Source organism: Haliaeetus albicilla, chromosome 7 (genome assembly GCF_947461875.1).
Source record: "Haliaeetus albicilla chromosome 7, bHalAlb1.1, whole genome shotgun sequence".
Classification (NCBI taxonomy): Eukaryota; Metazoa; Chordata; class Aves; order Accipitriformes; family Accipitridae; genus Haliaeetus; species Haliaeetus albicilla.
In genome coordinates this window covers 17,675,748-17,691,576 of record NC_091489.1, presented here as the reverse complement: position 1 = coordinate 17,691,576, position 15,829 = coordinate 17,675,748, and the positions used below count along the sequence as shown (strand labels likewise).

Sequence of the window (15,829 nt, the reverse complement as noted above, 5' to 3'; positions counted from 1 at the left end):
GTGTATGTTATGATAATACTCTCTCAACTACTTTGTCATAGAAAACAGAAATTGCTCAGTAATGTGAAAGTTTCAGTACTCATGCAAAGTTAGGCCTCATTATAGCATTAAAAAAATACTCTTTCCAATTGCAGTAGACAGTACTCTTTCAAAAACATACCATACATTGCAACAACAACAAAGTCTGCTGCTGCAGTCTAATCCCATGGGGGATTAACTGCAGACAAGAAATACAGGTAGCATTCCCCTTCGTATAGCAACATTTTTATTATTAAAAAATGAATTTAGTATTTTAGCAGTAATGGAATAAGCAATTAAAATATAAAGTTAAACCCAACAGCTAGGGCATTTGATGTCTTTTACAAAGTCACTGGGATAATGCCAGTCTTTGGCTCACCCTCAAAGAAAAGCATAAACCAGTAAACAGTATTAAGGCTTTTTTATGCTCCAGAGATTAATTATTCAGCTATGACAAATGAAATTCAGGACGGCACTGCTCAGGTCTTACTCTAACTTGTTATTCTTGTTTTATGACTGCATCTTCAGTGTGAAGATTTTCTGTTGCTCCCAACTCACCCAACCTAACTATGCCACTATTCATGTCTAATTTAAAAAAACAAATACCAAAGACAATCTAATTTCTATTCTGGGTCAACACCATGCCGACACAAAGCCAGGAATACACAGTACCACTGTGCTCTACTACTTATTTGCAGTCAGGAGGGTTCCATCAACCACGAGCTGGACTGACCTGAATAATGAAAGCTTACAACATATGCGTAGCCTTTGCTGGTTTGCAGTCACTAGCACTATTATACCATTCAGTTGTGATGCCTGCTTTATGGAAGACACATGGATGCTTTCTCATTCCTCAGCTGGCCAGTGTGTATAAGCTGATGAAAAGCTATAAGGAGGATTTGCCTCATACTGCATCACCCTGTTAAAAAGCAACATGATGATTTCAAAGAAAAAAATAAAATAGTCTGGTGGATATACATAAATATTTATTATCAGTTTAACTTCATTTTACTAGAAGTCTTTAAACATAGTTTTTCTTTTTTTGCCAAAATGTTGCATCTCTGACACAGTTCCTACTGTCATAGCTTCCCTGCACTGGGAATGCACAGCTTACACTTAGATTCTAAAATAATCTATTCAAGATAAAGAACCTTCAACTTTAGTGCATATGGAGCTATTTAAAGATTGGTAAAAAGACCTCCCCTTCCCCTCCCAAATTAAGAGTCTGTTACAAAGAGATTTCATTACCAAAAAGTGAATATACAATGCTAAAAAAATGCTGGCTTGAAAAAGTGATTTCAGAATTTACTGTACACGTTGTAACAATTTATTATATAAGCTGCTTCTACATGCAAGCAGATCTTACATTTGGTGTAAAACATTTATACACATTCTTTACAATTTGTACATATTTAAATGGCTGTATCAAACAACACTGCGCTATGGAATTTTGGAAGCAAACAACTAAAATTGGGAGGAGAAAAAGACAAGATTTATAAAACGTGAACAAAACCCGTGACACTGAAAAACATCTAGACTTGACTTAGGCTTAGTCTGGTTTGGTTTGGTTTCAGGTTATTCAGGCAGACCCAGATTTTCCTTCTAGCACACAAAAGTAACACCAGTGCAAAAACAGAGTAAGGCAACTATTCAACCAGCAGACTGTACCCGTCACTCAGAATGGCTTATTGGTAAAATGCCTTTTTTTTTTAGTTTTTATTTTTTGCTAAAACATTTATATTCTAGGCACATTTTAGCAAAAACAGCATTTTGGCTTCCCTGCTTGATTATAGCATGAAATGAATTACTGTAGTTTGTGTGCATTGTGAACAAGGTTGGTGGTGGCTTTTTTGTTTTGAGAAGCCCAGGCCTCAAATGATATTTCAGTAGTATGAAAGAGGACACTGGGCCACTTGATAAGAGATGTTGATCAAAGCACAGAGTTTGTGTGATAACTAACAATGTTATTCAGTACTGTTGTCACCTTTTAGTTTGCATTAGAAGGTAACAAAAAGTTAACCCAAGCCAATAGCATACCATACTACTACATGAAGACCTGAGCTTAGTTGGAATTCGGGGACTTATATTAGTTTGGATTAGATGTGGCAGTGTCCCCCCTGCTGAAACACTTCAAACTCTCAGAGGGATAAAAGGGAAGTTGGCCCTCTACATCACTGAGGAACACCAGTGCCTTATGGCATAACATCAGGGGGTGCCAAAGTGCTGGTATGGAAAACTGTTTTCCACACATTCCTGAATGGCTCTTTCCTAGTTTGTACTTTGTCTTCTCACACAGTGCATAGCCAGAAAGAAAGAGCCTGACATAAGCTCTGAGGTGGTGTGCCACAAGTACAAGATTTAGTTAGAAGGAAAAAAGGAAAGAGAAGAATGAGTGATACTTACCAGAAGTCATAATGGGAGAAGTTTGCCATGGCTGTGTATGGGAAGCAAAACTTAGAACAGTGTTCATTCAGGAGATTATCATGAACACATACCAGAAACATACACAAATATAATTCCTCCTGGCTACTGAATCACTAGAGAGCTGAATTGAATATAATGAGTATTAAAGTAATTCTCAAACTTGTCTGCTTTCCCACTTAAAAAAAAAAAGATAAAAATTTGTAACTGATGTTAAGAGTTTTTGGAAGAACATCTGATAGACGCAAGTCTGCATGAAGTCCATGGCAATGTAACAGTTTGATAATTTAGATCCCTATAACTGACAGCATTATCTAGCTGTTTTATTTAAATAATGATACAAATGAGAGAGCATTCAAGATAAGAGAACCTTATCTTATGATTTAGGCTGATAAAGTAAAATTTTAAATAATTCTTTTTTTCTACAACTGATTTCTGTTGTTGGGGTTTTTTTGGTGGATTTTTTTTGGCTGGCAAAGGCTAACAAGTTTTTATTAGCATTGCCCCCAAATCAGAAAAGCACTTCGGAGTTGTTCTTTATTGTTGAATATTATTCTCTACATCACAGGAAAGCGGCTGAGTGCCTGCCTCAGCTTCTGTGCAATCTGAAACAAAGAAACAGAACATATTTAATATGTAGTCACTTTATACTATGCAGAAATACAACAGCAGGCTAAGAAATTAATTGTTCCCTCATTTTCTGAAAAACTGCAGATTTTACTGCAGATTTTGTGTATATAGGACTCTCAAAGCATTCCATTATAAAGACTTTTCATCTCACATATACATTTTCTGCCTTGTTCATTTTGTGCTTTCACTGCTCAGGTTGTACTGGAAAAAAATATTGTAGGCAGGGCTGTCATTCTGCCTGTTAGGTTATCCAGCACTGCACTATGCAGGAGGGCTACAGGAACAAAGCCAGATTTTTCATGAAATCCACTTCCCTGCTGAAACAAGGCCACACATCAGAACAGAGCTCTTGTGCTCTCCCCACAGCTCTCATGGTAGCCACATGTGACCATGGATCTGGTTCCTGTACGGGGAAGAGAGGATTGGTACAAGGAGACTGGTGAGGGTGCAACCAGAAGAATTGGGATAGACTGGACAAGAGACTGAAGGAAGGCAAGGGGAAACCTATGCCTAACCCCATCAGATGTGTCAGAGAAACTGAGCAAAGTGACCTAACGGGGGACCTGAAGTTCTTATCCACAAAAGATACCTCTGAAACCCCACTGGCACCTTTTACTGCTGTGAAGGGCAACCAGTTGCTTATATTCCTCCTTTAAGTAATAGAAGCCAGGTTCCAGCACACTCAAACTCACATGTTTTACCAGCATATCAAATTAGAAAATTTGTCCTCGGGTTTCATTTAAAATACCACAAGGAATACATGCATAAGAACAATGTTAAATGAGAACTAAGGTTGTAGGTCAAGTGCTCAGTTAACATATTTAATAAGTCACCTAAACCACTCCAGTCCCCCCCACCCCACACTTGCATACATCAGGCTTTAAATCACAGCAGCTTCCCTTTGTCCTCCCATCCTATGGGAAGGAAATTTCATTCAAATGGTTTATTGTTGCATTCAGTGCAGCAGGTCTTACTGCATGTCATAGAACTAAAATTCTTTGTATCTTTAGTACTGGCATTGAAAAAAAAAAATCAAGCTGTCAACAATAATGTTTCTCAACACTGGTTTTTAGGTCTAATGACATAGTCATATACATAGGATAGTATCTATAGGAAAATACTATTTTAACTCATTCATTGTTTTTTTGGTTTTTTTTTTTTTTTACATTTACAATTCTTCAAATATCTGCTCTCTGGGAGAGGCTTATACAAAAAGATGATTAAGTATTGTGAGTATTTCTTATGAAAGCAGCAGCACAGCACGCGCCAGGAAAATGGTACTGAAATGCTACACCTTACCGTTTCATAAAACTGTGCCTGCTGCTCCAGATACAGACGAATGACACTGTTGTAGTCATAAATCCGGTTACTGTGGAAGTGATTCATCTCAGCTGCAATTAGACCCAGGAGGCAAATTATTTAAGAGAAGCATTCGTAATCAGGAATAGTTTCACTCAGTTCAGGTTAGTTACTGTGCAACAAGCTCAGTGTCCAGCCCTGCCAGCACAGTTACTGTTCTCATGCTTCCACAACCTGTTTTGCCTGTAGCACTCAGACTATGATGGAACTGTTTGTAAAATTGATAGGGTGTCAATTACTCACTGCTAAAATATAGACACTTCCTGGATAAAGCCAGGTTCTTGTTACAATACTCAGGTGTACAAAGATTTGGTAAAGAATAGAAGTGGGATTTTCTCCTGAGGTAACTGCTCTTTCCTGAAGTGTTTCCAACAGAATTTGGCTAGGACATTCAGATTTCCAAGGGTATAGATATCAAGTTGTAAGCCACAGCTGTAAATATTTAGCTCAAAAAAAGATACAGCCAGTAGCGTTTGACCTATTCTTGACTGAGGCTGTTTCAGTAGAAACTTGAGAAATAGCATTACTGAACCTGTAAAGCCTTTCACCACTTTCTGCATCTCTTGTCAAATCACAGCTTATGGCCGAAATAAAAAGTTAAGTATATTTTGAGATACAAATAGAGGGAGAAGGAATATTCTAGGTTGTAAGAGACATCCTAGAGGTCTCTTCCATGATTGCCACTTATACAGCACAGTCCTCTTGCATCATTGTGACCATGAAAGAGGGAGTGGGGAGTTTTCTTGTTTGTTTTTAAAATCAGTTTTGTGTGCTGCTCTGACTTTGTCCTGTAAAATACTGAGTACTCTTGGCTTTAAGTCAGTAAAAAAAGATGCAACTCCCTCAGCAATAAGTAGTCCCACTTAAGACAGTAACAGGATGTGCTTAAGGGCTTGATATCCTGCAGGACTGAGCCCGGACTCCTCACTTCCCCCGGTTTTTCAAGTGTGGTGTGTTATGTCCCATATTTACAACATCTCTAACCTAAAGAGGAAAAAGTTCATTCAAAGAACATCCAGGAAATAAAATCTTATCCACAAGAACATGAATCTCAACTGGATCATGTCTGACTAAGCCATGAGTCAGAAAAACACTTCTGCCCATACTTTTTCTTTGAGACATTATCACTTCAAAATGAAAGAATCAGCCTGGGGTGGTTGGTGTTTGGTGGTTTGTTTTGTTTTTAATGCATTTCCAAAATATGTATCTCTTGCAATAGCAATATGAGATTTGAAAGAAAACATTGGGCAAGGTAACTGCAATTTTAGGAAAATCTAAGCAGGTCACAAAAAAACCCCAAACCATGCCTAGCTTTTATTATCATTCCTGGTAGAACAAAGATTCTCTTTCAAAGTTTGTTACTTCGGAGATGTCCTTCAGAGGTCTACAATATTGCCATTTAGCCCAAAATTTGGTTTACCTTGTAGTGCATAAGCCATGGTGCTCACACGTTTCACCATGTTCTGTTTGTCTTGTGGTGTTATTTTACTGGTTGCAACTAATTTATCACTTTCCTTCACTCTTTCTATTGCTCCCTGTAGAAACCATATGCAGAAAGATTAAAAAAAGTACATTAAAAGAGTAGTCAAAGGTCTTTATAATCATCTAAAATGCTACTGGCCACATTTTGAGCTTGCACACTCTACAAATATATATACATGCACAACGACCAATTCTGCCTTCCCACATTTTCACCCAAGTTTATTATTTCACTATTGCTTTCAAGAGTCCTAACAGCTTGCAAAAAGTGACTTCGAACACAGGCATGAACACAGTCACTAGGAAACCGAGTTTGGTAAAGGCAGTAATACACAAGGATACATACAGAAAGAACAAAAGGACCAAGTTTCAAAATACAGCTGACCAACACAACAGACATCCAAAAGCCTCAAACTATCAAATGCCTGTAGCACCTTATTTGCACATTATACAAGGTAAGACAACATGAGTGATTTTCCAGGAGACTACAACTCATTGCAATGTATAACTTCTGATTTGGGAAAATCCTTGTGTCACTAACAACAAGCATAAGAAGAAATGCGTCTCCCTTCACACTGTATTTGTGCCAAACAACATTCAAGAGAATCAATCTATTTACACGTCTCTTGGCAATAGGCTTATGTTTCGAGTTTTAAAAACATTTATTCTCCTTTTGTGGTATTTTTCCCCAAGGATTCTGTGGGATGAGGGACTGCAAGTGTCCTGAAGAAAGAATACACAAATCTGATATGCTCCTATCTTTGTTACTCTCAGAAGTATGTTGTTTTATACATTGAACACTTCAAGTGGTAAAAAAAAAAAAATAATACTTGTGTACTAATGTAACGCTTCAAAATTTTTAGTTTCTTGAAATATGTTACAGCAGGCACGTGAACATAAGGAATTCTCTAGGACCGAAAAAAAGCAGAATATCCCAAACTAGACACAATGGCTAAATTTATTGTTTTATTATTTAATGACTGTCACATTAGAAAGAGGTTGGTTTTTGTTGCTGGTGTTTTGTGGGTTTTCTTCCCCAGAAAAGTTAGTCCTATTCTCTCTTTTTTTTTTTTTTTTAAATATTAAAGAAACTTCTAGGCAGTGCATGATTATTTATCGCATATCAGTAAGCTAGCCATGTAGGTGTACCAAATTTTTCCTACAATACTGGTATGGTTTAGTATCAACTACCATGTAAGACTCAAATACTACAAATTTACACTACCGCTATTCACCACATTGGGACATAAAGTTAACCTGAAGAAAGTCATGAAGCTCCTAGTGCTCTACTATAGCAGAAAGTCATGATATTCTCAAATCTCAAGACAAGTGCTAGCTTTCCTGCCCTGCAAGTATTTTTTTTTTTTTTTTTTTATTTTAAAAATCAACATGCCAGTTCCACAGAAACTTTCAGTGTTTCTGGAAGAAGGGCCCAGGCTTCTGCACAAATGCAGTGTACCATACCACCACTTTTGTTGCTGTAGATCTTCCTACTGCCCAACCCTTAAAAGGAAAGGCCCCTCACATACCTTATGAGCTCCTATGATGTCAGGGAAGCAACCAAGAAATCCCTTATATTCATGATTTGTTTCCATCAAAAAGTGAAGATCTTTCTTCGGCTAATAAACAAAGTGTAAGCATTAGTAGAAGTATCTGTGGCATATTAACATCGCAGAAAAGAAACTATGATGCCAAAAAAGGATGAGGGAAAAAAAGGGAAGGAAAGAATAGAAGAAACCCAAACCAAAATATTAATTGTTTGTTGCAAGTTTTTCATATTTAAAAAGGTCCTTATTAAAATAAAAGCTTTTTGGAGTAAGGCACCAAGCACCAGTGAGCAAATGCCTCTGTTCTTTGTTTTACTCAATGCTAGCTTATGAAGTGAGGGTTTTGCCTCAAGCTTTCACTGAAGAGGAGTTACCAGTACAATCTCATTACATATACAGATATGTACATGCACTGGTGCATCTCCTGAGTCACTAACTTGGAAAGCTGTTTCTAGAACTTCCAGTCTCAACCCTGAGATCAAGAGGATCTACGTTTTGGAGACTTTAAGCTTAATACACTACACATCAATTTATGTCTTGAATACTGACACCAATCAGGACTTATTTATGCTACATTTTTACTAAAGCAGGCAATTGCACATCAAGACAATGAAACACAGTAAGATCTGGATCCTGTAGACATTTGGGGAAGGGAAAAACCTGATCCTTGACATCAGAAAACACATTTAAAGAGAAAGTAATCACTTTAGTATTTTAGACCCTCCCATCACATCCCTCCTAAGTTGACATATAGTAGCAAAGAAGACAAAAGTGCATTTAAAAGTATTAACAGTAATTTCATTTAACTGGTCTGCAGCACTAGCAGTTGTTTTAACAGGAATGAAAAAAAGAAAAAGTCAGAAGTTATCCAAATAGGTGGTATGTTTGTACATGCTATGCCAATACATTCATAATAATTCTACCTGATCTGCTACAAGACTGGCGATTTCTTCATAGGTTTTTCCTGCTTCTGTTATTGCTCCATTGAGATCAGACTCTCCTAAAAGTAAATATCAGTGTTCAAATTACAGTAAGTGATTTACCTTGATTCAAGGCAAATTTCTAAAATAGCTTATTTTACAATAATAAATGCCTAGTCATCATTTCATAACCAACAGTAATACAGAAGTTAGAAAAATATTAGTAGTTTTTATATCATTAAAGAAGGAAAACTCTGAAGATCTTGTAGAAAATGAATGCTAAAGGGACCACGTAAACACTATTCTACCATAGTGCTAGCACTATTCACTTCCACATTTCATAATTACATGTAGTTTAAATACACAGGTATTCCCCCACATGGGGCAACAGGAAGCCTACCAGAATGGGAGACAAGGGAGAATGGGGAGGGTGACACTAGAAGATAGACTAACAAAGTTGAAGAGGCACCTGCTGTTCTGATTTTTAATAAATTATTTTCATACCCGATAAGCAGTAAATTCTCCACGATGCCCTGTGGAGGAGTGATGCTAGCCCTAAGCTCTCCAACAGTCCTGGACCATAATTGTTGGAAGGTCAGAGAAGCAGAAGGAGGCCCAGCTAACTTTTTTCCTTGCCAACAAGATTTCTGACACTTTAGGGAACTCGTGGATAATATTTTCAAGCTCTGTAAGAATTGCTGCTTTTGAGAGTAAGTTTCTAACTTTCATCATCACATGAAATAGATCAAAGGGCCCCACAAACTACACTTAAAAACATAGACATCACCACAAATCCTAAGCTAGATAACACCACAAGTGCTCATAACACTGTATTACTAGCAGGACATGGCTACGTGGGACAAAGATGAAAACAAGCCTTACATTCTTGGTTTTTTCATGCCACTTCACCTTCCCAAAACACCACAGGTTTTTTCCATCCTCGTTAGCTTGTCCAAAGCATGTAGTCAACAGTATGGAAAGCAAATTGAAGTAGAGAAAGGGGAAGGTATAATTTGCAGATTTTGCATTTTATTTTTAAAAATTTCTCACCCTTTCAGACATGCCTTGATATTAGGCAGCAGTTAGTCTTTTACAAACATTTTGTTTTTATTTTATAGACATTAATCAGTGACTTGATTGAAAATTACCAAACATTGACTTCATTAATGATTAATTTGAACATTAAAGTATCTTCTTTTACTACAACGTATAGACTAATCTGCGTTAGAGATTTATTAGATCGTATTCCTTCATTTTAGCATGTCCTAAAGGAAACAAGGTAATGACTAAATGTTGCTTCAGTTCTATTAATCGATTCTTACTTTCCATAAGACTGGTTTCATAAAGCCAAAAGCTTTGAGGGAAAGCTGCTGATCCTAAGAACTAGTAAGTCCAGGTACACAAACACTGCTAAAGAAATAGTTATTTTTCTCCTATTTGAGCCTGTCTGGCTAAAATAAAAATAAAAACAACATGAAATGCCATTGTGGGATCTAAGAGGTACATAATTCAGAAGATAACTTCACATTGTTGTAAAACAATAACAAAATTTCGGGGAGCTCAATTTCATTATTTCAGGTAGACTTAAATAATTTCATTATTTCAGAATTCCCCTTGTTTGCTCAGAAGTAACCTTGAAGTAACTGCTACTTTGGCAACTGACTCCTAGATTTTGGTACAAAACATGGTGTGGCTTTAGAGTCAGAAGCCAGGTTAGTCTAGATGTTGCTGTTCATTTCATAATACCATAAAAGATGATGACTTTTCCTATCTGAGCAAAACAGAAGAGGAAGAGCACATATATTTGAGCGGAAATAGAAAATCCTCCCCTTCTGTGCAGAACTCACTCAAAGGACCTTCATATATTGGAGCTTCAAAGAATCTAGACAAACCCTCCCAACACTGATCCTCTTTCATTTGGGGGCAGCAGGGCACAAAGCCAGCTTGTAGAAGCGTACATTAAGAGTTTCTACAACTAGCAGAGGCATCCACACTCCTCCAGAAGACAGTATATTTAAAAGTTGTTCCAGAGAGCAGATCCTGACAATAGACAGGCACACAAGTGGCAGAAGAATATCCACAGCTCCACACTCTGCATCCTCGTCTTCTACAATCCCTTTTTCAGGTAGTGCATAGGGCAGCCTTAGAGGGTCAGATTTCATCTCTCACCTGTTGCACCCTCCAAGTTTTAAGACACGTTAGCAGTGTCATGCCATGCTCAGTAGGTCGCTCCCTACACCAGGGCACCTTGTCAGAGATACCACATACAACCCACAGGCTCACCCATCAGAGTAACTTGAATTCCAGCAGCAGATTGCTCCCAATCACTGTTGTCAGCATGGGTTTTGGTCAAAGTTTTGTTACTTGGACATGGCCGAGTTTCTAGTGTTCTCAGCTTCTGAACCGATAAGAAGCCCATTTGCCAGCTTCGCAACTCAAGCCATTAAAAGCTGAGCTGGGTCCCAGTGCAAGGATATACCAGGATGTTGACTTCTTTAATCAACAGAAAAGCAGAAAGCCCCACATGCTGCTGATGTTTACAACAAAATTAGGGCAATGTGCATTACATGTATCCACAGGAGAAACAGAGAGAGCTTAAAAGTATTGACTAAAGGTAGTTGCAAAAAGACCAGTTAAAATGGTCAGTAATATTCTACAGATGTTTTAACCCAATCACATGGACAAACTGATACTGTCATTGATTTACAGACCTGCACGCTGTCATAGGGAGATGAATGAAGATGTAAAACTATGACGAGTCTTTTGGAGATGTTTAACAGAGCATCTCTTAGCAGTTCAACTGCTTCGTAAATGCCAGTGATTATCATATCTGAGGAAATACACCAGGTATATTGAAGGAACTAATACTCTGTAAGGCTTGACTGGGGAAGCAGAATGTTTTTTTTAATCAAGTAGTGTTTTTGTTTTCTTTTCTTTCAAAGCATGTTTTAACAGAATCCAAGAGTAGGAAAAAGATACAGTTTGATGTACTATGGAACTACTTGTAACAAGATTTTTTTCTTGACAAGTACACCTTAGACTGAATGTTCAGCACACAAGCAGCTTGGAAGGCAAGATGTGCCTGTTGCTAGCTGGCAGGATAGTGAAACTTGCATGTAACTGCCTAACAAAATTCCTGAGGGGTGATGTTGGATTAGGAGATCTTACTATGGCTGAATGGCATATCACAGCCATTCATGTTTTCTTAATATAGGAGAAAGACTCGCTCAGATTTGGCACCACAAAAGAGAAGCCATGCTATTTAAGGCTGCATTAACCTAAGAGCATCGTACGATGCAGAAAGATAGCCAACATAGTGCCAGGCTGCAAGACACTTCCAGGCTTATTCTGGAGCTGTCCAATATGCATTTTTTTTTGGACCAAAATCATACTTTCAAAGCACATGTTCTTAAAACCGATCAGACAGTACATAGGCCCATGGCCAAGTTAAATGAGAAACTCTCAATGCGTCCTTAATAGTTTTAAAGGTACCCTTCCTCTGCAAATACTTGGGACAGATTCCTAGTATGCACTGTGGCTGGCAACTAATTGCTAAGGCTCATTCTGCAGCATAAGAAAGAGAGCTGGATTCTGAGTCAGATTAAGGAGTGCATCTTGCCTGGTGCAAGTCTTAAACGTTTTAGGCTGGAAATTAGAAGAGAAGGCAGCAGACATTCACCACACATAATAAGGATTTACAGAGCAAGCAGGCAGCACTGATGAAAGAGGTAAGGACAGTAGATACATCCCATGCTAACTACAAAGTAACCAACTAACAGTGTATTCAGTATGTTGGAAATCAGCAGTAGCTGGAAACATTCCTGTCATCAAATCAGTTGTTGCAATCTTTAGTGGCCTATATGCTTAAACTTCCAGGACTGAAGTATTTAAAAAAAGAAAAAAAGAAAAAAAAAAGAGGATGAAGATATTCAGCTCCCAACAGAAACTGAACTGAGTGCCTTTAAGTATGGCTGAAGGAGCCATTCCTCTTTACTGATAGTCCACAAAAATCATATCCCATACTCAAGCCTAACTAGTACTTCTTCATTTGAGGGAATGTGCCTTCTTTTAAGTATTGAGATCTGGAAAGCCACATCCTATCAGTTTAAATCCAGGTGCTTACATCTCTTGCACAGAGTCTGCTTAATCCACAGACCTGTACCTGAGGCAACCATCAAATGAAATTGTATCAGAACAGCAGGCAGGACAGAGTGAGGGCACCAGTGATGAAGACATTTAAAGCAACACGTGCACTGCACTTATTCTCTCTTCCTGGGAACTCAAATTAAAAAGCAAAGAATCCCATATATTATTAATTCTGGAAAAATACACTGGTGTACCAGTTATTAAAAAGAGCAAACTATATGCAATTAGGACAAAGGCATCAGTGGGAAGGGCATTTTCCTCAGCAAGATACTAGGGTGCAACCAGGTACAACTGGGCAAGCAGCAAAGAGAAACATCCTTGTCTTGTTCCCAAGCATCATGGGATCTATTTTTTCATACCATTCAAAGATGCTGGAAATCAAACTGAAGCTTTGATTCTTAAGGTTGATCTGCAATTTTGCACCCTAGCTTTAAGCCATATTGTTTTCCCTTTACCCTGGCAAAAGAACATGTGTTCTAGTTCAAGCAATTTTCAGTCCTTTCTCAAGAATTCTTACTAGATTGTATCTGGCTAGGATTTACAGCTCTCTAACCCATGCTAAGAGTACATAGCTATGTAAATCCCCTACCTGGTTCTCACATCTAAAAGTAACATTTTAGGCAATACGCTATGCTCCAATTCTAACTAAGCAGTCATCCTGTTGAAGTATAGGACAAAGATGAGAACAAACTACAGGGACTATGCCTATTTCCAATGCTTCCAGCAGCAGAGAACCCAAGTTTCAGAAGTAGTTGCATTTTAATACATGGTTTATGGGGCAAAAAGCTTTAAGAGTACAAAGCAAGGGGTAGATGAGTAGCCAGAGTAAGCACTGGCCAACTAAAAGTCCTAAGATGGAAAGATTTCAGGGAACCTCTATACTATAACATTTAAGGTTTTAGAACAGAGCAATTTTGCTATTAAGTCTAGGAAAAAAAAAAACCAAAAAACAAAAAAAACCCAAACCAAAAAACTATTGACAAGAGAATCCCAGAGAAAATGGACTCAATAAGCTCCCTCTGGGATATGAGGAGATATTTTCCTGTTATCTGGAAAACATCAGCAGGATTTTAAGTTTAGCCTAAAGACTACATTTTAGGAGAACTTTGAGCAATTGATGCCCTCCTTTTCCCTCCCACAACTTTCATATCTAACAGGACAGGCTATTTTAGGGCTCTTGAAGGAGAAGGAAAGGTGAAGGACAAGAAAAGGCTACAGTAGCCAACCTTCCAGCCCACATAATGGTATACAAAAATCTTGTATTAAGTTTTCCATCCTCATGTGGAGTTGCTGTTTCATGAAGTCACACAATAGTTCTGTGACAGATATTTTCAAGGCTGCGTTTTCTCCCCTTTCCTTTGATATCACAAAAAATGCTACAGCATGTTTTGTCAGTCAGGTCAGTAGCCAGATTATACATTAACGAGATCAAGCTAAACTCCTTCACCACCACAAACCCACCACATGATTATACAGTAACAGAAAACAAGATTTCAGTCTAGAATAGAAAAACCCCATAATACACACAGGGAAACAAGTTTTTAATATTTTTTCCAGAATCATATTTGACAGGTGAATTTCAAAGAGGAAAGCATTAAGCTCTTTGGCAAAAAATGCAGCATCATGTAATTAAAATATCTTTTGTTAAGTAAAGTACAAATGAAGCTATAGAAGTACCTTGGTATCCACTTGTGCTGAAGACCAGTGCCAGGCTCTGCAATGCTTTTCCTATCTTCTGGTATTCCTTAGGTAGTGCTGGAAGTGGGAAAAAGATGGGGAGAAGAGGGAAACAGAAGCAAAAACCCACAAGGGTAAGTGAGACTAAAACTGCAGCATTTCCAAAACTTGATAGAAGCAGATGTCAAAAACAACTAGGTTTTACATTTCCTCTAGTGAAGCATTTACAATCACATTCTTACCCCCTCCCCTGCTACAGACGTTCCAAAACTGGATACAGCAATTACAATCTGGATTCCTGAAAGCCACAAACAGTTGGGGAAACTGTGTGTGATTGCTATAAAAAAAAAAAATCTCACTGCACTCCTAGCTCAGTCCTCCTATGCACACAGCAAGATTTTTTTGTCCCCCTCATGAGCAGACTTTATCCTCCTGGGCGAGGGGCGGGGGGGGGCAGGGGAGAAGTGCTGCAGTGACACGGAGAATAGATCTCATTAATATTTTAAGAGAAGAAATTATTATACAGACCTGTAATACCTAAACTCTCCTCAAATCACGGATTTTATATTAAAGGCACTAGAAACCAAGATTATCTAGGCATAAAAATTGATGGAAGTATCTGAATAATAACATTGTTTTTTATAATCTACTTATTGCAAAAGTATGCATAAATTGCTTCTTCATAATGAAGTCAATAAGCTGTGATTTATGAGTGCGTTCATTATTAACACTTTGAATACCACCACCCCAGAGGCCTAAAAAGCAATCTGAAAAGCGAAAGCAGTTTTTTGTAAGCTACTTATGCTAGCAGGAAAAAAAACCAAGTAGATGTGCTTTTTGTCAAATATTTGTATTCAGAGGGCAAACTGTCCAGGTAAATAGCAGTTTTTTAGTTGCTCTAGCATCCTACACAATCTGATTTTCACAGAGGAACCCCTTTGTGTGGCAAAAAAAACAAAAGCCAAAAAACATCGCCCCCCAAACCGCGTAATTTTATTGATTATCTTTGATCAAGTTCTTGCTCAGAAGTTAGATTATTTATGACAACTGGTATTTCTTATAAAACAGGTACCATTCAGAGTACTAGAGTTCTGTTATCAGCCATTAACTTGTTACTGAAGTTCCCACTGGGGATTCAGTGAAGAATGTTTGGTTTCTTTCCACTTGCATTGAAGAAGTTTCCACTGTCAATCATTTTAAATATCATAGAATGGAATGCACATAACTACTGCTCAGGAAGTGCCAAAAATACTTCTGACTAGGAGCTGGGACTAGAGCTGACAGAGAACTTAAAACCTAAAAGACTACCGAAATGCTTCAGTTTTGCATGTCCCAATTTACCAGCCTCCTTTTTCTATTCGGTATGAATGTCTGGAAAATGAAAAGTTCAAATTTTCAACACAATCACATCTGACTTGCTACATTTATGCTAACTAATTAATTGCTGTAAGTATTAGAAGAGTCATTCCATGCATAAAGCACTAGTGTCAAAGTTTAAGGAGATTTTAGCAGTGAACAAAATATTGAATTTCTTCTGTAAGGGCTGGCTGTGACTTGTGCTTAACTATGGTGGTTTTGACCATTGCTTCTGTAACCACAAAGCAACGTTACTTTTCTAGTCTCATCTGAGGG

General features: G+C 37.9%; 1 protein-coding gene across 1 annotated transcript in view; it reads right to left on the bottom strand.

Moving 5' to 3' along the window:
- Window positions 1-987: 987 nt before the first annotated feature.
- The window catches only part of SNX9 (sorting nexin 9), a 64,695-nt gene continuing 49,853 nt past the window's right edge, over window positions 988-15,829 (bottom strand). Inside the window, exons 13-18 of the mRNA XM_069787096.1 lie at window positions 14,198-14,275; window positions 8,378-8,454; window positions 7,437-7,526; window positions 5,849-5,963; window positions 4,369-4,460; window positions 988-3,044 (exon numbers count right to left, since the gene is read on the bottom strand). Coding sequence (XP_069643197.1) covers window positions 2,997-3,044; window positions 4,369-4,460; window positions 5,849-5,963; window positions 7,437-7,526; window positions 8,378-8,454; window positions 14,198-14,275 — 500 coding nt within the window. The 3' untranslated portion in view covers window positions 988-2,996. The remainder of the gene's footprint in view (window positions 3,045-4,368; window positions 4,461-5,848; window positions 5,964-7,436; window positions 7,527-8,377; window positions 8,455-14,197; window positions 14,276-15,829) is intronic.